We start from the raw sequence: 22,922 nt of genomic DNA, 5'->3' as shown, positions 1-22,922 counted from the left end.
ACTTCTGAATCAAGCTAGAGGCTGATTGATATATTGACCTCGCTAGTGCTATTCTAATCATGCATTTACCTCAGCAGTGCTATTTTAATCAATATTTACCTCAGTAATGCTATTTGAATCATGAATTTACCTCAGCAGTGCAATTCTAAACATATATTTACCAACTAGTTTTCACTAAGACCTGAGAATATATATTTTGAACTAACACAAGTTTTCTAGGCCTGTCACTGTAAAATGTTTGTTATAATAATATTTTGTCTCAGACCTATTTGTGATAAACAATATTGACTATTTTAGACCAATGAAATGATAATTTGTTACTATGACAACACAGGTACACATTATTTTTTTTATAAATAATGTGTAAAGATAATGGTTTGAGAAATGCTTGCACTGCAACTGCATTGTTCAGGCTCAGCAACTACACATTTGGAAAACACTTTTCTGAGCTGTTGGTGTAACATGGTGTGAAATTGTGGGGTAAATTATTTTGAACCCAAAAACATAAATAGCAGATTTCTTGAGTTAAAATTTAAGGTTTTACAGACATATCGTTAGTTTCAATTCAAGTCATGTCTCCGTTATTATACTTTTGGAAACTTTGTTCTCTGTGTTAATTTCAGGATTGAGGACGGATATGCTGGTCAGGGTGTGCAACTAAAATGAGAGGACGCACCATGAGCTCCAGAGCACTCATCCTCTGTGTTCTCTGTATAGGTGAGATATCTTAAATTACTTTATTAAATGGGTTTAGCATAAATTCTTATACAGTAAACATGATGTAGGAAAATGGATATTAATGAATTCATACACAACTTCGGAGTATAGTGCACAAGATCTGAAGCTGTTTGAGAGCACTACAGTGGTTCAGAACGCTGAACATTGGTCTCCAAGGGGGTATAGCTGACTTGATTAAATGTGTAGTATCACATGATACTGCATCACAGTGTTACCATTTCCACCCCCCTGGCAGGTACCACCACAGTTGCTGCCACCAATGCCACCAAGCTGTGTCAAGGTGTAGTAAGGTAAGCTAAGCCTGTTGTTATTAGAATTATCTCTATACCTAAAAAGAATCATTTTATTCATCATAATGATGGATTTATTTACAGTAGTCCACTTGAGACTCAGCTCCAGTCTGGAAATGTGTCTGCTGTGATCTGCAACTTCAACATTTCTGAATTCGCCTGTTTATCAGTGGGTATTGCATAACCAAAAAAGAACAGTTTAGAAGTTTGAATCTTGTATACCTCAGGTTGGCCATACCATTAACCTATTTGTCTCTTTTTGCTTGTATGTTCTAGTCCACCAATTTTACTAATCTGACCTCTGGTGACCTGGCTACACTGTTGACATGCAAACTTCCTAGCAGTGCGCTCTACTCAAAAGAAATCTGGGTGCTTTTCCTCAAGAAATTTGCAACGTCTTTGGATGCAGTTCTGGATAATTTCTCCAACGTGGTATGGGATAGTGACTGTTTTCGTGTACTACAACAAAAATGAAAACGAATTGCATATTGTATTAAAACATCTTTATTTTCTTCCAGACCCTCAACATCACTGGGTCTAAGTCAAATATCCTTGATGCCATCGGCGAGGTGATGTTCAGCAACTTCAACACCACAGACCTTGCAAATGCCTCCTTAATTACCAAGTGGTTCCAGAGCAGGCTGAGACCATTCTTGTCCTCAGTTTCCACAGACTTTCTTGGTAGTCTTGGTGCCAAAAACTTCAGCTGTCAGACCTTCCAAATTGTGTAAGTGTGAACAGTAAACTTTCAGGGCTCCACCGTTTTGGGATTTATGGCAGAAAGTTTGTGGAGAAATGTTTTCACAGTTCATTACAATATCTGACCTCTTTTAACTTAGGATGGAGGTCTTTAGTACACAAGAGATGGCCATGATGGAGGAACAAAAATGGTCTGTCGTCAGGAATTTCACCTATCCCTTCCTCCTAGCTCAACAGACACAAGGTTCTTGCAGTTTAGATGACTATTTTTTCTTTCCTGTGATCAGTATAGATCCTTGATTTCATACATAGTTTACTAGACACAATATGTGTGCTATTACTTGCTATTCTGCTGTAACATACTGTGGCGTTTCAGGTCAGTCCTGTGTGCAGTCACTGAGCAATGACTCTGACTGGCTGGCGAAGAACTTCGGAAAATTCAGCAAATTTGCCTCTTTGTCTGATTTCATCAGCCTGAAGAGTGACTTCAATGGCGTAAGTTACCCTAAAATTACATCTCCCTTCATTTAAATGAATGCGGGTGAGCCACTGTGGTCATCTGTAAATTTTTACATGCTTAATTTTTCATTATATCCCTTAATCTGTACCATCTTGTTTACATTCTATCTTAGTTGAATGCAACAGAAGTTCTAACTCCATCCCAGCTGGCAGAGCTTTGTTCTGAACCTTCTCGACTCCGTGGTCCTCAGGATGTAAACCGGGTGATGGCAGCAATAAACCCGAATCAGTTTGCCTCATTCTTTAATCAACTCTCTCCCAACATCCAGGTACTTACCACTTCTCTGTGTAGGACAAATACGTACTTATTCTGTTGATAAATTGAACAACAGAAGCTGGAACTTCTGGATATGACCCCAATACTGGGACATCATTTAACCTATGCCTATTTTTAAATGATCCACCTGTAACACAAAGGTGAGCTTTAGGTACAGACGTTGGAGCAGAAGTCTATTCTGCTTGATAACCACAAAGGCCTTCCACTGTCCAGTAAAATTAGAGATATTGTCGGTTCAGTGATTCTGGGACAATGCAAATTCTAGAAAAAATTACTGTCTAAACACAGAACTTTTTAAATTATTCTCCATGTGCAGTTGAAGAACTCACCAGAAAGTGTTAAACTAGGTTCCTGTTGATGATGAGTGTCATCCAAGTAGATGAACATATGGAAGTCATTGATGTAGTGCTGGAAGATGATTGTAGCATTCTTTAATCCAAAGGGTATCCATTTATGTGGACCAATCAGGGTAAAGCTGTGTTCCCTTAATTCCCATCTGTACCCTGATGAGCTTGTAGATGCTGTGCATATATAACTTGGTAAAGACAGGTCTTCTGCATGACCTCAAAGGAAAATGAAATAGAGGGGCAAAGGGTATCAGCCCTTGAACAGGATCTTCATTGACCCACTGTAGTCAACAAAGAAGAACCCTGCTGGGAGGGTCCGTGCTAAGGACAGACAAGAAAAAAAAAGTATTCAACCACAAAGGGGTTGGTGCTGCATTATGGGTTTATAGCAATATTTAAAGACAATTTGAGAGGAGGGTGGTCTAATTAAGTCAGGGGCTTCTGGGCCTAGTGTATCAGAAATCATGCCCCAGTGTCTGGGGAAGTTTTTCACAGGTGCCCTAGGAAAGGGTACAAAAGTCCTGACACTGGCTGGGATTTTAACTTTGGAGCCAAAGAAATCCTAGCAAAGAACGCCTGGCATCAGATAAGCACACAAGCATTATGCCACAGATTAAAGATGATTGTAGGCAGTTTATACAGGGCTTCACTTGCTCTCTGACTATTACAATGTTCCCAAAGTCAGTTGTTCTGTTTAAGCAATAGCTTAGTGATGTTGTCGAGATCAGAGTGGTGATCGTCTTTTAGCTTTTCTTGGTATTATTGAAATGCAGTAGTTTGCACGGATGAGTTACAGACACTTTCTGTCACTAAAATGTAGAACTCGATAGCACGATCAGCTAATGGCCAATTCCCTGGTCTTTATACAGAAAACGGGAGCAATCCATTGGTGGAGGCATGTTAATCCTGGGCCTGGTCCTTAGAGCCTTACTATTTTGCTATTAAGCTGTGCATGAACATTGTCTTCCTCACATTCCGGGTCATTTTTGTTTGTCTTAGAAAAATGAATCCCGGTACTCCAGTGATTTGAAGAAAGCGTTCCTCCAGAACATCCTGCAGAGAGGGGGACTGTCCTCTGCACCATTAAATGATTCAGAAGTTCTGCAGTGGGTGAACGTTCTGCTCAGTCCCTTCCTCTCCAGCCTCTCCTCTGCAGATGTGACGCCATACTTCAACATAATAAGAAACCAGACCTGCAACACCAGCCAGATAGCGTAAGAGAAACATCTAGTGTTCCTAATAGAGTGATTTGTGTTGCATGGCTGTGATGAACTGTTTTCTATCCTGTAACAGAATCAGCAAGTTAGACTCTCTGAGATCTGCTTTCAGCAACGACACACAGGTTCAGATCCGCAACAACATTCAGCAGCTCTTTGCTGGTACTATGCACATGCTCTCATACAACACAAACACTAATAAATAAATCTATATGCTTAAGTTAATGACTATTCTTTGCTATTTTTGCTCTACAGAACCGAATGGTCTGCGTTGCTATAGTGGCGGGAGCTTCTTTGTCTTCCTCAAGAGCTTCTTCCTCAGTTTTGGGTTTCCTGACCTGAGTGGAGTTCTGTCCATCATCCCGGCCAGCCGACAGAAAGAGGTACTGCTGACTTTAAACCTGAGAGGAAAAAGTTTCAGATTCAACCAGACACACAGTCAATGATCCAGTCTTTAATACAGCCAACAGCCATCCAGTAGCACTGTTACTGACCAGTCCATGAGTAACCCAGTCAGACCAGTAGCACTGTTACTAACCAGTCCATGAGTAATCCAGTCAGTCCAGTAGCACTGTTACTGACCAGTCCATGAGTAATCCATGTTAACCCAGTCAGTCCAGTAGCACTGTTACTGACCAGTCCATGAGAAACCCAGTCAGTCCAGTAGTGCTGGTTTATCTCTCTCTCTATAGTAACTGTGTTTCTTCTCTCTGTTCTGTAGCTGTTGGACTCCATCTCTCCAGGAGAACTGAGCCAGATTCTGAATGGGACGAACACAGTCGGTAACGGGTCAGATCTCTGCACGTTCCTCAACAACTACAACAGGACCAACCAGTACCTGGAGAAGGTACACCTGTGTTCATCCCCCTTTCTCCCTCTACCTTTACTCTCAGTCTTCTTCATTCATTCAGTCCTGCTGTTTCTCCCTCAGTTTGACTCTTTCAGATGTATTTAATGCAGTAATCCATATTTAAAGCTCTCTGTTCTCTCCATTCCTCTCTCTATCTCTTCGTTCCTCCCTCTGGATCTCTGTGCAGGAGCCAGTTGTATCTGCAGCTGTGGGCAGGCAGACGTTGGCATGTGTTTGGTCTCGTGCTCTCAGTGCGTCGTCTCAGGATGAGGTGGATCAGTGGTTTAATGTCAGACTGGGTCAGTACCTGCCCTTCCTCAGCTCTCAGCTCATCAACTCCACTCAACTCAGCAACGCCTCCTGCCTGTCCTACAGGAAACTGTGAGTCTCTGTTTGGTGTGGTGTTAAATCATGCTATCATCGTTAAAAATTACATCTTTCTGTGATCTTAAAATAACATTGTATTATTATTCTGAACAGGGTTTCATTTCTGGGGAACAACTATAATTTCACAAGCACTGATTTCACCCCAGCTGATGTCTACAGCTCTATGAAGTCTTATCTGAAAAGCAGTGGTAAGCACAGCTACATTTATCTCTTTCTATCTCTCCCTCTGTATGTTCATCTGTACTCTGGAGTCTCTACACATTTATTAAGTTTATATATAAACCTGTTTCTGTGGTTTATGTATGTGAGCATATCTGTATCTTGTAGATGGATCTCCACGCTGTTATAACTCCTCTGATCCCCTTCTGAACTCCACTGCCTGGTTTGCTGACAACATTGGATTCTTCATCACCTTCATCACCCTCACTGACCTCCAGTCCTATGTGTCAGAAAGCAAGGTAACACTCATACACATATACAAGCTAATATATTTAGGGAGTACGTACACAAACATTCTGTTCTTCCAGGTGATTGAGCTTGTTTAATTGTGTTCTGTAGATGAATACGTTCCTGGAAAACATTTTCAATCTCCAGCTGTTTAACAACACAGCAATTACAGCCAGCGTCACCAAATACTTCAGCTCCCAGCTATTCATCCTGAATCCTTCCTTCAACCTCTCCAGGTAATACATTACATGCTCCACATTGAATATTTCATCTCCTACTTAGACATCTTTAACCCTGGAGATACAGAGAGAGTGCAGAGAGTGAACCCAGAAACAACGAGGAACTTTGAAGTGTGAATTTCAGTGGGTCACATAGGACAATTACTGCCAGTTAAAGCATTATTAGGAGCGGGATGAGCCGCCAGAATAGTGGGGCATTTGTAAAAATGGGCAACATCCGCACCTTTGAGAATGGAGAATTCGGGTAGATTGGAGTGGAAGAAGAGTCAGAGTTGCGAAGATTGATAGAAATGGTAGTCTGGGAAATCAAGTGGAAGAGGAGTCGGGTAGATTGAGAGGAAGGGGAGTTGGGGAAATTAGATTAAGGGGAAGGGAAGTTTGGTAGATTGTTGGGAGGGGGAGTCAGAGTTATGGAGATCGAGGGGAATGGGAGTCTTGGAGATCGAGGGGAAGAGGGAGAACAGTTAAAATTGAGAGGAAGAGGAGTCAGGTAGATTGAGGGAAAGTGGATTTGGGGAGATTGCGGGAAATGGAGTCTGAGAGATTGAGGGGAAGAGGATACGGGAGATCAAGTGGAAGGGCAGTCGGGTAGATCGATGGGAGGGGGAGTCGAGTTTGCGGGGAAATGGAGTCTGAGAGATTGAGGGAAAGGGGAGTTGGGAAGATCGAGGGGAAGGAGAGTCCGGGAGATTGAGGGAAAAGGGAGTTTGGTAGATTGGAGGGGAAGTGGAGTCGGATAGATTGGAGGGGAAGGGGAGTCGGGTAGATTGGAGGGGAAGTGGAGTTGGGGATATCGAGGGGAAGGGGAGTCGAGTTGGGTAGATCAAGGTGAAGAGGAGTCAGGGATATCGGGGGAAGACTATTCGGGGAGATCAAGTAGAAGGGGAGTCAAGTTGGGTAGATCAAGGTGAAGAGGTGTCAGGGATATCGAGGGGAAGGGTGTTCGGGAAGATCAAGGGGAAGGGTGTTCGGGAAGATCAAGGGGAAGGGTATTCGGGAAGATCGAGGGGAAGGGAATTCGGGGAGATTGTGGGGAAGGGGATTCGGGGAGATTGTGGGGAAGGGGATTCGGGGTGATTGGAGGGAAGGGGATTCGAGGAGATTAAGAGGAGGAAGAGGAGAAGAAGAAGAAGAGGAGTCGGGGAGGTCAGGTAGATCGGGGTGATCAAAGGGAAGGGGAGGCGGGGAAGGTCGAGGGAAAGGGGAGTCAGGGGAGGTCTGGGGGAAGGTGAGGTGGGGGAGATCAAGTGAAAGAGGAATTGGGGAAGGTCGAGGGAAAGGGGAGTTGGGGAAGATCGAGGTGGAAGGGGAGTCGCATAGATTGGAGGGGAAGGGGAGTCGGGGAGGTCAGGTAGATCGGGGTGATCAAAGGAAAGGGGAGTCAGGGGAGGTCTGGGGGAAGGTGAGGTGGGGGAGATCAAGTGAAAGAGGAATTGGGGAAGGTCGAGGGAAAGGGGAGTCAGGGGAGGTCTGGGGGAAGGTGAGGTGGGGGAGATCAAGTGAAAGAGGAATTGGGGAAGGTCGAGGGAAAGGGGAGTTGGGGAAGATCGAGGTGGAAGGGGAGTCGCATAGATTGGAGGGGAAGGGGAGTCGGGGAGGTCAGGTAGATCGGGGTGATCAAAGGAAAGGGGAGTCAGGGGAGGTCTGGGGGAAGGTGAGGTGGGGGAGATCAAGTGAAAGAGGAATTGGGGAAGGTCGAGGGAAAGGAGTCAGGGGAGGTCTGGGGGAAGGTGAGGTGGCGGAGATCAAGTGAAAGAGGAATTGGGGAAGGTCGAGGGAAAGGGGAGTCAGGGGAGGTCTGGGAGAAGGTGAGGTTGGGGAGATCAAGTGAAAGAGGAATTGGGGAAGGTCGAGGGAAAGGTGAGTTGGGGAAGATCGAGGTGGAAGGGGAGTCGCGTAGATCGAAGGGGAAGGGGAGTCGGGGAGGTCAGGGAGATCGGGGTGATCAAAGGGAAGAGGAGGCGGGAAGGTCGAGGGAAAAGGGAGTCAGGGGAGGTCTGGGGGAAGGGAAGATGGGGAAGATCGAGGGGAAGGCGAGTCAGGTAGATTGGAGTGGAAGGGGAGAGGGTAGATTGGAGATTGGAGGGCAAGGGGAGTCTGGTAGATTGAAGGGAATGGGGAGTTGGCGAGGTCAGGGAGATCGCGGGAAAGGGGAGTCTGGGAAGGTTGAGGGGAAGGAGAGTCGGGAAAGATTAAGGGGAAGGGCAGTCGAGGAAGGTCGATGGGAAGGGGAGTCGGGGGAATTTGAGGGGGAAGGGGAGTTTAGGAAGGTTGATGGGAAGGGGAGTCAGGGCAGGTCGAGGGAAAGGGGAGACAAGGAAGATTAAGGGAAATGGCAGTCGGGGAAGGTTGATGGGAAGGGGAGTCAGGGAAGGTTGATGGGAAGGGGAGTCAGGGAAGGTTGATGGGAAGGGGAGTCAGGGAAGGTCGATGGGATAGGGAGTTAGGGAATATCAAGGGGAAGGGGAGTCGGGTAGGTTGGAGGGGAAGGGGAGTTTGGTAGATTTAGGAGGAAGAGATTGGGGCTGACATTGAGGTTGCCTGGACAACATCACACTAATGGATGTAGCAGGGACAGTAATGACCTACCTTTGCATTGGAGTGGACAGAGGAGCTGGAGAGAGGGAGTTCTGGTCAGGTGGGTAGGAAGCAGTGTCAAGATCCTGGCTTCAGAGTCTATGCAACTGCAAATGAATGGAGGAAAGGCTCTGTCTTTGTGACTTTCATCAGAAGGAAGTGAAGGAGAGGTTTTTTATAGGATTGTTGGTAATAGAGGGGAGAAGATGGGTGTGGTATTCCTCCTAAACTTGAGTTATTTCAAAAATCTTAGCCTTAGATAACACAATTCACACTGTATCCTATTTTCAATCTTCAAATAGACACACATAGAAACTAGTCATGTGTACACTAGAAATACGACTTATGTGCATATTAGTTTGTTTGTGTTAATATTCAGAAATGTCTCTTGTTCCTGTCTTTTAAGCTTGCCACCAGTACTCTTGTGTGGAGTTCCTGGCTCTGCATTTGTGTCTTCTGGATCTAATGCCATCCAGACATTCTTGACAAACATTAACAACTTCTGCTCAGATACCAATCCAGAGGTAATTAGTCACATTGGCCAGTTGTTTTTTCTTTTACATGTTTAGTTTCAGATTTTGTTGAAAATTTTACAATTTTCTTCTTCTCTCAGGTGGCAGCAGTTCTTGTGTCAAAGGTCACTAATTTCACCTCAGGCTTCATTGAGAAACTTGGCAAGCAGGTCGTTGGATTGAGTGTGAGTCAGATAACCACTGTTGATGTCAATGTCATCAAAAACAGCCTGTCATCACTCAGCAATGTCACAGGCTGGGGCCCAGGTCAGGCCAAAGCCCTCGTCAAGATGATCACTAGTGCAGGCTTTAATGTGAGTGTACATGGCACACTACACTACAGTACTGTTTTGTTGTTGTTAATTTTTTTTGTTTGGAATCCAGGAGTAGTTTTGGTTTTAATAAATACAAACTCTAAGATTCAAGATTAATATCAGTCTATTTTATTACTTATCAACTACTTAATTTGTGTTGATTTTATTTACTATTCTGTTTATTGTTGATGTTAATAGTTGAGTTTGTGGTGCTCTTTGTTCATGTGTGTATTAAGTGGGGGTGTAAACTCAGCGCACCTGTGTTACCGAGATAGCGATGAACGTCTGACTGTTGACGTCTGTCTAGGTTGTAATCAGTCAGTGGAGCTCCTGTGTTTTCTGTTACCAAGATAACACATGATTCAACTTAAACAAGATTGTTCAGTGTTTACAACAAATGCAACACAGAGACTAATTTAAAAGTTCACTTGACATTGCTGACAAGTCTGTGATGTGACTGTTCTCAACTATTTAACAGTTTAGCGTTGGTTCGTCCCTGGTGCAACTGGGCACACTCATTGGAGGCCTTCCTTCTGCAATCATCTCCAAAATGCCTTCTACTGAGCTTCTTAATGCAGTAAAGGATTCAACATTCATCACAAACATTCTGTCAGCACCTGTGATTCTACAGCAGACGTGCATCCAGCAGGTACTCCATACTTCCACACATTCCACACTATACCTTTATTTAGTTAATAAACATAAACATAAACCTTGTCAAAGCAGTAACTTTCTGCACAGGCCACATTTGTCTGGAAAATACCAAGAATTTTAGATGGCATACTTTATATTGTCTTTACTGCACTTTGGATCAATATTTCTAATTCTATCTATCACATGTACAAAGAACGTTCAGTTGTCAGTTAAGCATCTATAGGGTGTTAACGATGGACCATCCAAATGTTTTTACCAAAACACTTTCACAACAATATAAGGAAACATTAATATATTTAGCATTTCATTTTTGATTTTGGGCCACCTCTATTGATCCAGTCATTGTGAAACTTGAAACAACAGTGTAACTTCTTAGCAAACTAATCCATAGCATGTGTGTGATATTGAAGCAAATGCCAGCCTGAAATATTTCAGCTCTTTTAGGTATTTTTAAGCGCTTGTTTTCCTATTCTAGATCGTCTCTGCAGATCCGCTCAAAATCCTGGACAACGTTCCGGACAAGCTGGCGTCGTATATTCCATCTGTGTTGCTGACATCCTTCAGCTCTCTCAATGTTCAACTCCTAAACAAAAAAATCTGGAGACCAGAACAGGTAACAATATTTATGTATTCAGTGTAGTCCAGCTCAGATTTAATGGAATGTGTAGATCAATTAATCTGTTAATATTTTTAATATCTTAATATCTGTTCTCTGCTTTTCTTCCGGAAATAGGCCGTGCTGTTTATGAGCCAGGTGGCTAGCAGTTTTGGCAATTTGGAAGAGTGAGTTAAACACAAACACCATAGTGCTGACTGACAGAGCCAGTTTAATGCTGGGAAACGCAGGTGTTCAGGTGGTAATTGTGTGTTTTTGTCTCCCCCTGCAGCCTCTCAGAGTCAGTACTGCAGGGATTCACCGCCAGCTCAATTAAGACTCTGTCAGTCCAGAAGATCAAACAGCTGGTGAAAGCCTGTAGACCACGTTCAGGCAGGAGCAAGGTCGTCCTGAAAGAGTCTCAGGTAAACACAGATATACAGTCACCTGGAATTCAGGCTTTCAGTTAACAGCTGTGCTGAACTCATCAAGAGTTAATTACTTGAATTTCTTGTCTCTTAATAAAGTGTTTGAGAGCATCAGTTAAAGTAAAGTAGTGGAGAGGTAGAGTTACAGGTACACAGTGAATAGTGAATACTTGAGTAATGAAGCAAGAACTACTCAGGTAAGTAAAGACAAAATACTTTAAGAAACGATGAGGCCAGCTGTTAGCATCACAGCTAAACATCAAAATGTTTTGACCAGTGGTTTGTCTCAGAATATCAATTTACACTTATTGTTTACAATTTACATTTATTTGTTGCTTGGCGTTTTTGGTGGAAGAAAAATTTGCTGAAAATTGTGTCCTGCCATCTTGCATGCAAAGTGCTTTGTGGGCAGTGCACAGTGCGCTGTGGGCTGGGCACCATGTTGTGTGGGCGGGGCACAGTGCAGTGTGGGCGGACACTGTCTTGTTTCATTAGGAGGACTTGGGTTTCACAGGGTGGGACTAACACACAAGTTTGGACCCACACAGAGGGGGCTTGGTTTAATTCTCTGCTGAAATCGTCAGTACAGTAATACATTTTTACAGAGAAATTAGCTATTTATTGCATGAAAATATTTAAAATGTTAGATTTATCAAACTTTGTTGAACCTTTAGACGATGCTGACGCTAACTACAATACTTGGGTGTTCGCATTGGACAGAATGCTGGATGTAATTAATGGTGACGTAATTATTAAAGCTCTGTACTCTAGGAAAAATGGTGAGCTTTAGTTTCTGAATCAGTTTCTCTGATTTTGCTATTTATAGGTTTATGTTTGAGTAAAATGAACATTGTTGTTTTATTCTATAAACTACAGACAACATTTCTCCCAAATTACAAATAAAAATATTCTCATTTAGAGCATTTATTTACAGAAGTTCATATTCATAAAGTTTTAAGAGTTCAGAAATCAATATTTGGTGGAATAATCCTGGTTTTTAATCACAGTTTTAATTTCATGCATCTTGGCATCATGTCCTCCTCCACCAGTCTTACACACTGCTTTTGGATAACTTTATGCTGCTTTACTCCTGGTGCAAAAATTCAAACAGTTCAGTTTGGTGGTTTGATGGTTTGTGATCATCCATCTTCCTCTTGATTATATTCCAGAGGTTTTCAGTTTGGAAAAAGTCAAAGAAACTCATCATTTTTAAGTGATCACTTATCTTTTTTCCAGAGCTGTAAGTGAGTTTAAAGCTTAATTTCACTTAACTTCTATGTTTGTTTTGTTTGTTGCAGCTGACCTTGATGTACAACATGATTAAAGACGACACAAGTCTTGCCTTTGCTGATTTACCTTCCGACATGCTGCTCTACTACAAGTATGTGTTAAAAAGACTTTTGTTATGTAGACTGAAATAGAGTATAGAGTTGTATACAAGTTTGGTGTCAATTAATTGTTGTCTTAACTGGTTTCAAGGGGGACTTCAGTAATAAAGTCCTTCAGCATGAATACAGTAATAAATGTATACTTTTGTATATTGTAGTTATGATAAGGTTCAGACGGGAAGCTGCAGGTCGTACTTCAGTGCTCTGGGTTCTGCCGATTTCTCGGTTCTTTCCAGCGTTCTCAACAAACAGTCCGTCTTATTCAGCAACGCTCAGAACTGCCTGGTAAAATACACATCTATGCATGCACTGCACAGTATCATTAATTTAGACACTTTAACCAAGAGCATCTTAGAACACAAACTGTAAAAATGCAACCAGAGAATGTACAAGGCCTTAAAAGCTGAATCTCTCTTACAAGAACGATGCTGCAAAAGGATCTTTAAACAATTCCACAGAATAATTTGGTTCTTCCACTGGCAGGATAAAACTGAAATTTCCCCTAAACACCTAATTAAGTAATTTTTGACTTTACAAATTGTAGCCCTCAGCTTGAACCCAATACAAACCTTTGGCCCAGACCCTCTTTTCCTAACGCATACCTATAACCCCAAACCCCTGCCCTCAAATAACCCCAAACCTTTGCCCATAAACCTTTCTGAAATTCTAGCCCTTAGCTTAAACTCAATCCACACCCTTGTAAATCAATTATAAACACACTACCATAAACAGAGAATGGCCTTCTTTTAAATATATACACTTATTTAAAAATACCACACTCCAGATTACTGCAGAACTCTGCGTTCTGTTCTGTCTTAGGTAGATATATAAACAATTACAGGTGTGGTTAGATTAGACTCTAGGTATTTTTTTTCCACAAGATGGCTGTCCTATAAAAAACCTCTTGAAGAGAGGTTACTTCTAGATTTCTAGACTTTTAGTCTTGCATCTACAGGGCTCTCCAATACATTTTGCCTAGTTGACAGACAGAAGAATCTCTACAGGACATTTTAAGCAGCTTCTATTCATCCATAGTTTTAGAAGCGGATGGATCTAGTGCAACAGCACAACAAGGTGTCTGGCAATACATTCACAGATCAAAAAAATAGTAAAAAAAAAAAAAAAAAGTAGCACTTGTTGAATGGATAATATCCGATTTTGTAAGAGATACAAAAATAACCAACATGTTTTGGCACTTAGGCTTCAATCAGGGTTAAAAGACAAAATTGAATACCATTCCAGCTTTTAAAACAAACATGATAACAAAACAACCAATGGAAACACAGCCAATGTCATAAAATCCTCATTCATACCTTTAGGAAATAAACTTTTAAGTAAAAAAAAAAAATTCAAAAGACTTCCCTCTCTTTTCTTTTTCTGCTCTGTTTTACCTCCTTTTTCAATACCTAAAAAAGAAAAAGAAGAAATAGAATGGCCTTTTTCTTTAAAATGTCTTTTTCTTCAGGGTTAGTTAAATCATTCCTTAGAATTAAGCTTCTACGTTCTGTAATGTTCTAGTTTAAAATGCATTTACTGCAGATTGTCTCTTATACATGCTTTGTGTTCCTTTAGGGTATATCTGGGTATAAGCTGACCAAGGATCAGGTGGGGGTTCTGGGTAATATGATCTGCACGCTGGACGCCGCCTACATCCAGAACTCTGACCCGAGCATCCTGGAGTACCTGAAGAACTGTACAGATCTTTCTTCTGCTCAGGTCACGGCTGTACAGAAGCTGCTCACGAGTGGAAGTACTTCATACGGGTAAGAACAACAACATTAATATCATGCGTAGGATAATTTCTCAATTAAATTGTAATGTTTCTGTGGGAATGCTTAGACAGCTGCAAGAAAACGTATGTGAATCCTTTGGGATTATACTTGAATTTCTGCATAAATTCTCATTAAATGAGTTCTGATCTTTATCTAAGTCACAACAACAGACAAACACAGTCTGCTTAAACTAAAACCACACAAAAATATTATAAGTTTGCATGATTTTATTGAACACATGTTAACATTCACCTGTTGCTCCCTTTTCATTCTTAATCTACAAAAATTGTAATATTAATGGAATTTTTGAGAAAACTGTATGTCCAATCAAAAAGCTGTATAGAAGCCCACTATTTCCGAGCATTTCACACATTTTAGAGTTGGAACGAAAAAATGCAGCCAGAGGTGTGTGTGTATATATATATATATATATACACACACGACTTAACAACAGTACTGCATACTGCAATCACACTAATAATGGTAATAATCATAACTGTTCAATAGTAATAATAAGTAATCTCACGTTGCAACAGGCTTAAATACAACTTAAATACAACTTAAAAACAAAAGTAATGCCCCAATACCCAGCAGGTTTGTAGAGAAAATCAGAATATCACCCTGGAGAGGGGCTCCACTCATTTATGGCCAGAGACCAGGCCGTGAGAGAATTGGGGGCTCGTCCGGGATCGTAAACCGCAATACAGTCGAAATAACCAATATAACTGATTCACTGTTTTATAGAACTTTAAGTCTCATAAACATCATTCTGTGTTCAGTATTCCCTCAGTTTGGACGCAACAGACTTTGGAACAGCTGGGAGGCCTGTCTCTCTACCTCAAACAAGACTTCTGGGCCTCATTTGGCACAGTAAGTTAACCTGATAATTTATTTTTTCTTTGTTTTTAGATTTGATTTGTTCAAATGTTGAGGACTGTCCACTCCTTCCTTAACGTATGTCTAATGTTTTTGTAAGCTTAATTCTCCATCTGTTTTTTGTGTGTGTTTTATAAATATTTGTCCTTTTGTGTTAAAGTCATTAAAGAAGAGGTTCCTGAAGTACTACATGCCAATCCTGAGGACCCAGAAGGTTTCGGTTGAGAAGATGAGGCTATTCTTTACAGCATTCACCTACAAGCGTGTAGCTAGAGAAGCTACAAGAGCAGGTGTGATCACATTACTGCTGAAATCAACACACCTGATACAGGGGTTATAGGTTGTCCATCAAAAAAATTACTTCGAAAAATAGTTTGAAAAACAATCATCCAAGTTTAATCCAAGTGCTGCTTCTCCAGAATCGGCAGCCAGAGTCTGAGAGAGAGAGAGAGAGAGAGAGAGAGAGAGAGTACAGTAGATCATGCTGTTTCTCCATCAGCAGCCGGAGTCTGAGAGAGAGAGAGAGTACAGTAGATCATGCTGTTTCTCCATCAGCAGCCAGAGTCTGAGAGAGAGAGAGGACAGTAGATTATTAAGTATAAAATCAGACGGTGAATGAAATACTGTTCTGTTGGTTCTGATAGGCTGTACAGTCGGCAACATCACCGCCGTGACGATCGCAGATGATTCGTTCCCTATCGACTATGACTCCGCCCAGTTTGATGCCTGTCTGGACAGCAGTTTCCTGACTTACAACCTGGCAGGACTCACTCAGAAAGTGCTGGACACCAGCCTGCAGACCATCATCCTCAACAAGTTAAAACAGGTGAGCTTTAGAGATTACTGCACCAATCATCTACTGTACACCATCTCCATCATTTACATACAAACTCAATCTCTAAACTCAACCCTTTCCCTGACTCTAATCCTAATTCTCACTCCTTCAACTTAACCCACACCCTAACGTGATTAAACTGATTAATTGTGGAGTAAATCTGGTATATTTAAAGGTAATCTAATGAATGTAGAGTAATCTGAATTTGTATGATTAGTTATGATGTGTTGTAAATTAGAAATGAAAATCTTTAGTAATCATTGTTTAGTTTGGGTTCGAGTGATTCATTGTGGAGTTGTAACTGTCATTTTAATTGGGGTTAATGTGATTTATAGTAATTGAATAATGCTTATATTTAGTAATGATTTTCATTTTAATTAATGTGGCTTATTTGGAGTTAATTTGATTTATTTAGGGTAATGCGATTTGTATGATATGCAATATGATTTAGTAATTATTATTTTTAGTAAAGATTGTTTAATTCGAGTTAGCGTGCGTAATTGTGGAGTTAATGTGATTTATTTAGAGTTATTGTGATTTAGAGTAATTTATTATAGTAATGATTGTTTAATTTGAATTATATAATGTGTGTGTGTGTGTGTGTGTGTGTGTGTGTATCAGCTGTATCCCTCAGGTCTCCCGGAGAGTGAGGTGCAGTTGCTGGGCTCCACCTCCCGCATGGCGAGTGCTGCTGATATCAGTCAGTGGAACATCACCACCACCGACACCCTGTCCTCACTGCTGGACTCCACCTACGGAGTCTGGACCTCAGACCAGGTAACGTCTTACAGCAGGGCTGCTGGAGGTTTTAAACACTGTAGTCCCATGCCCTTTATTCTGTTAGCGTTTAATGTTTATTTTAGTTATGATTAGTTTATTCTGTGACCCGTATCTGACATCTCTCTGAGCAGTTTGCGCTTTATATAAGTAGCACACATGCGCAACAGAGCAGTGCTTCACTTTAAGTTTCCCTTTAATCCTTCAGCCGGAATCTCGAGAGCTCTAAATGAGTTCAGCGGGAATTCACTACACACTCGCTAAAATAATTCAGTTACAGTGAGATTTATATTATTTTATTTTATTTTGACCCTGTAGCCACCATCATTAGTAACATTGCATGGCTGCGGCACAAGCTTTTTTAATTTTATTTAAAAAAAAAACACACATCCAAATATATATCTTATCTCGTTTTTCTGCCCCTGAAACCCTCACTTACCGCTATGCTTTAGCCTTTTTTTATTTCTGTTTGACATTAGATTTGTTGCAGAAATTCTAATTTGGCCATTTAGCCAGAGTTGCATTGCTGCAAAACGTGGATAATTTTTAATTTCAAGACCTGCTTGATCTGTGTATTTCTATTCGTTTTTTTCAGCAGTATTTTATTTCTGCTGATTGTATTTTTACAGAGTATTTTTAAGTGATATGCATGTGTGTATGAGCAGTGCTTCATCTTAAATTTCCCTTTAATAATGTTGCTTGATCTGTGCATTTCCACTAGTTTTTGCACTAGTAATTTATTTCTGCTGATTGTATTTTTACAGAAGACCACTAGGTGGTGCCAGTTTATTAGAATTTGTGTGTGTGTGTGTGTGTGTGTGTTTTAGAGTAAAGCAGTGATTATGAGGTATCTCGGCGTGACGGGGAACACTCTGGGAACTGCTGAATTAAACATCATCGGGTCCAGCGTTTGCTCTCTGGACGTCAGCGTCCTGAAGAGCATCACTGCTGATAGTCTGAAGTAAGAAAACATCAAATCACTGATATAATAAATATTTACTTATTTAACAACAGTGCAGCTGATTGGCTAACGAAATGTATAATTTATTTCCCAAAAAATTCTGAAAGTGAATTCTGACACACCAGCTAAACCTCAGGAAGGGACAACCCGTGTCCGAAAAAAAGTGTTCCTGGAAACACGTTGTCTTTAAATGTAGTGCACCAAATATTGTTATTTATTATAATTATTTTTATTATTATTATTATTATTATTATCCCAACATCACTAAATAGAAGTGCCTTCAAATTTTCCATACTTTTCATACTTATAATTTTACAGCAATCGTCCAATTAGAAGGGTATGAAACTTATGTCAATACATTTGATTTAATTCTATTTAATTTATTTGAGTTTTTTCCTCTGTAAAGGTCTGCAAATGCGTTGAACTTAACTAACTGCTCAGTTGATCAGAAAACCACTCTGTACACCATCGCCAACTCCTCCTTCAACAGCCAACGAAGCGTCTCCTCCACCTTCTACCAGCTCATCAGCTCTTACCTGGGTAACTCACACACACCTGTACACCGTAAACACACCTGTACAACATTAATTCACCAACCTTTACCTGCGTAACTCTACACTTCAGCTACACCTAAAATAATGTCCGTCACATTTATCAACACATTGCATTTGGGATTTCAAAGGGATCAAACCCCACCTGTGTAAAGTACATATACTCCCACACACACACACACACACACACACACAAACACACACACCTGTATAGGTAAATGTGTACATCATGGTCAGGAAGCGTTCAGCGGCATTATGTTATGAACTCGAATTATGTTCTAAAACTCGTTTACACAAAACCCAGTGGTTCTACTGCATTCCACACACGCCTTTAAAACACAGTTGCATTAAATCACCACACAACGTCCAGTATCCCTCTCAATCTCAGGGCTCTATGTTAACGATCTATAGGTGACCAGTCATCCGTACAACGTGCAGCTTGATTTAGGGCGTGTCAGTGTGTCTTTGCTATTGTAACGACAGGAAAAGTACACAAACATTGAGCGGATCGAAACGCAAAGCAAAGGTCATGTACTAATTATCTCTTAATTAATGATGGGTGTGGTTAATTTTAATTTTGGGCGTAACATTAAATAATCCAATCAGAGTGTCTCTTTAAGAGTAGATCAGGTGAGCTCTGACTTTAGCGGATTGCTATTGTAACGGTGCAGCTACCTGGTCGTGTTCAACAAACTCTTCTCAGCAGAGGAAACTGAGCTGCTGGTTGACGCTGTGAAGGAGCTCCAGCAGCTCATTTACGGGAACAGCAATGTTATTTTATTTACTATTCTGTTTATTGTTGATGTAAAAGTTGGGTTTGTGCTGCTGTGTGTTCATGTGTGTGTAATAAGTGGGGGTGTAAGCTTGACTCGGCGCATCGCCTGTGTTACCGAGATAGTGATGAGCGTCTGACTGTTGGCGTCTGTCTAGGTTTTATTCAGTCAGTGGAGCTCCTGTGTTTTCTGTTACCAAGATAAACAAGATAAAACTCCAGAAATGTACCTGAACACACCTCATTTCCAGAACACAACGCCCATCAATCTTGTTAACTTGTTACGTCATCGTGTCTGTTTGTAGGCGGAGCTCCTTTGGCTGACATACAAACGCTTTCCTCTATGAACATCAGCATGGACATCGCCACCTTCAGGAGCCTGAAAACTGCAGTGCTGGAGGTACAACCAGTGAAAAATACCCAAACTTTTACTGTTTTACACCTAGTTAAACTTTTGAAACCACTAGTGCCCCCTACTGGGTCTCATTCATAGACTTCTTGGACAGTAGTTTTGGGACACGCCTATTAACTTTACATTTTGTTGTGCGATTAAGATAATTCATTGTTGTAATAAAAAAAGTGGAGCACAAGAATCAAGATTGGTTCATTTTTAATCAAAAGAACTAATCTGACCAGAACAGAGCTTTGATTTGGTCCATTCCTGATTGAAAGATCAATTCTGGACCTTTTCTGGAGATCTGATTGGATCAGTTTTGACACATGATATTTCCAGTGCATGTGATTGGTCTGCAAGTTTGCTGGGCTGTTTATAAACCGGTGCAAGCTGATGATTGGTAGAGGTAAAGTGATGCAGCATTTTCAGTCTTATGGTAGAACTTGCACTGAAGCTTTCATTCCATTCCCATGAATTGGGACACACCTATACAGTATACAGTAAGTATGACTACAAGTAATGCAACCCTCTGATTTAATGAACAGTCTGCACAATCTCTTGTTACAACCCTTGGGAGAAAATTGCTGTATTTTTCACACTAAATCCTTTAATTTTCCCAAAAATCATCAGAGCTCCTTATAATCCGGTGCTCCTTATGTATGAATTCTATCAGTCAGGTATTAAGGAGCAGTAAAGACACTCCACTGAAGTACAGAGTTATACAGGAGATTCAGTTCAGTTCTCCAGCAGTATTAGCATTAACTGCTAACTGAGCTAAGCTCTAGCTTTTTCACCATTTAAAGGTGAGTGTTATCAGTCTGTAGTCTGCATGTTTACTGTGTTAAAACAGGTTATCACCCTGGCTTATAGGAACATTCAGGGTTCCTCAGTGTAGCTCTGTTAGGGGGAATTTGCTAGTGCTAGTGTTTTAGCTGCTAATGCTAATGCTCCAGCTTTAGTGGAGATACTGGAAATCTAAGCTTACTGTAAATAAAGGAAGTGCCCAAATAAACAGTTTTTAGGAGAAAAATCTGTGTAGATTAACATCCAGAGCTCGTTTTACTTTAAAAGCAATTGTTTATTTTTAGGAACTGCAGTTTTGTTTACTTAACTTAGATTTGTAGGTCATTTAGACCTGCTTAATTAGGAGGAAACTTGGTGACACCCCTGTTCCTTATTAGTGTTGCATTAAATAATCCAGTGCGCCTTATAGTGCGAAGAATACAGTAGCAGAAAATGTATCTTCATTACTGAAAATCTTTGTTTCAGGCTCTGAGCGTGGGGACGGTACGTGATCTCCTGGGGTTGAATCTGCCTGATCTGAAGCTGTTTGAGAATTCTACAGAGGTTCAGACCTGGGTGGCTCAGCAGACCAAGGCTGACCTGGCGACGCTGGGTCTCGGACTCGTCGGGGGAAAAGACACTGTGGCCACTGCTAGCGCCACCGTCACCACCCAGACAGTAGCTGCACATGGTGAGACACTGGCGATATAAAGAGTACTGTATCCCATAATCACCGTAGTCCCCATTATATAAAGAAACAATAACAATCTGATGAGTCCACTGACTCCCAACCCAAACTTGGTCCAGTTAAGGTCCAGTCCCATTTCTCTTTTGCCTCCCTACCTTTTGTTTTTGAGTGTAACCCTCTTAAGAATTGGGAAACCCTTCAAGATCCCGATACAGATATAGAGTTATAGCAGTGGAGAGCTGAAGTTCAGCAACCTAACTGCTGCTGCTGCTGCTGCTGCTGGGTAACTAGTTAACTTTAGGGCGTATTTTATCGTATATTTTTAGACATGGGGCAGGTGGTGCATTAATTAATTATTATCATCAATTCCTTAGTTCATCTGTGATGTTCAGCTGAAATTAGCTGTTATTAACCCAAACAAAAGATTGTTCCTGACCAAACATGGAGCAATTAAGACACTTAAAACTTTAATTATGCCGAATCAAGGTCCAGTCCTACTTCTCTTTTGTCTCCTCAGGCCTTGTTTTTGAGTGTAACCCTCTTAAGAATTGGGAAACCCTTCGAGAACCCAGAACAGATATAGCATTATAGCAGTGGAGAGCTAAAGTTCAGCAACCTAACTGCTGCTGCTGCTGGTTAACTAGTTAACTTTAGTTAACTAGGCCGTATTTTATCGTATGTCTTTAGACATGGAGCAGGTGGTGCACTAATTAATTATTATTGTCCATTCTTTGATTCCTCGATGATGGTCAGCTGAAATGAGCTTTTATTAGCATTTAGGAAACACTTTACTTGGATGGTCCATTTTACAGCCTTGTTGATGCACAACTGACATTCAACTGAATGTCTATTAAATGCAAATTAACTTAAACATTTATTAACCCTACACTTTAAATCTAACCCTAAACCCAGTCCTAAAATGTAAAGATTAGAGTTTGGGTAAGAGTTGGATGTTGGGTTACATTCAATAGAGGATCAATTACTTTCATCTTTCAGTTCAATTGCATTTAATGGACATGCAGTTCAATTTTAGCGGAATGTCAGATGAGCATCAATAAGGCCATAAAATGGACCATCCAAGTAAAATGTTACCCTTTTACTTTATTTTATTTTTCTGTTCCACCTTAAATGCTGCATGAAGCCTCTGCCATCTGTTGCACCATTTAAGGTGGAACGGGAGAGTAAGTTAGTTAGTTAGCTAGCTATCGAGACAAACTTCTCGCTTTTTTTATTTAGGCTTGTTGCTTGTTCCTTTGAAAAATCTCAGGTTGAAGAACCATGTAGCCTCAACACTCCCCCTAACCTACCCCCTGTTGTGGACTCTGGTGCTGCCGGTTCCACTGCAGGTGTGGAAGCTATCTGCTCCCGGTGCTGCGTGTGCAGTCACCTGACTGGTTCTAAAACAGCTTTCGTACTCCTTTAAACAGGACAAATCTTGGAACCAGCGCCCTAATAAACACAAAAGTAAAGGATTAAGTGTGTAAAAACAAACAAGCGATACCAAGCCCCTCCCCCAACCGAGCCCAGAATCAGTCCTGGGTCAAGACTTATGTATTCAGGATGTGAATTGGTGTGAAAACGACCCGTAACTCAAAACCCATAGACTAAAGATGCAGCCTAAAACAGAAGGTAGAGATTTTACAGATGCTGTAAAATCTGGTCCATCAGTACGTTTAGTCAAATTTTAATCCTAAAAACTAAAACGCACATATCTTTTTCTCTGTTTCAGGACCAGGTGTTGTTCATGGTGTTTCAGGACCGTGGTTTTTCACCATGTTTGTAGGACTGCTGATGATCACACTGCAGATACTACAGTAACCAGCGCACTCCTGACCCGCTGTCCGACCATATATAACATAAATATAATATATATCACAGTTAATCACTATGTCAGTCTGTCTCATTTAAGTCAATAACACATTAAACTCTTTACTGAAAATACAAATACATATATTCATATAGATTAGAACTTCAGTAAACAATCCTTATAAACTTTAAAACAGGGGGCTGTGGTGACTTTATAAACATATATTTT

The 22,922-nt window shown here is 41.0% G+C and overlaps 1 protein-coding gene across 1 annotated transcript; it reads left to right on the top strand.

Moving 5' to 3' along the window:
- The first annotated feature begins 602 nt into the window (after positions 1–602).
- On the top strand, positions 603–22,818 carry LOC103027555 (uncharacterized). The gene is made up of 34 exons (XM_022674404.2): positions 603–717; positions 974–1,028; positions 1,113–1,197; positions 1,305–1,460; positions 1,547–1,755; positions 1,868–1,971; positions 2,104–2,222; positions 2,360–2,515; positions 3,870–4,084; positions 4,164–4,249; positions 4,343–4,470; positions 4,809–4,934; positions 5,125–5,318; positions 5,418–5,512; positions 5,652–5,782; positions 5,883–6,007; positions 8,994–9,111; positions 9,201–9,413; positions 9,892–10,062; positions 10,543–10,680; positions 10,801–10,850; positions 10,955–11,087; positions 12,389–12,471; positions 12,637–12,763; positions 14,051–14,241; positions 15,030–15,120; positions 15,287–15,416; positions 15,771–15,952; positions 16,583–16,738; positions 17,566–17,699; positions 18,106–18,239; positions 19,328–19,422; positions 20,686–20,890; positions 22,617–22,818. The coding sequence occupies exons 1-34, from the start codon at positions 663–665 to the stop codon at positions 22,703–22,705; spliced, it is 4,479 nt and encodes a 1,492-aa protein (XP_022530125.2). The 5' UTR covers positions 603–662; the 3' UTR covers positions 22,706–22,818.
- Positions 22,819–22,922: the final 104 nt, after the last annotated feature.

This window comes from Astyanax mexicanus, chromosome 21 (assembly GCF_023375975.1).
Source record: "Astyanax mexicanus isolate ESR-SI-001 chromosome 21, AstMex3_surface, whole genome shotgun sequence".
NCBI lineage: Eukaryota > Metazoa > Chordata > Actinopteri > Characiformes > Acestrorhamphidae > Astyanax > Astyanax mexicanus.
Note: the sequence above shows the minus strand (reverse complement) of the source record. Positions and strands in the feature narration are given on the sequence as shown.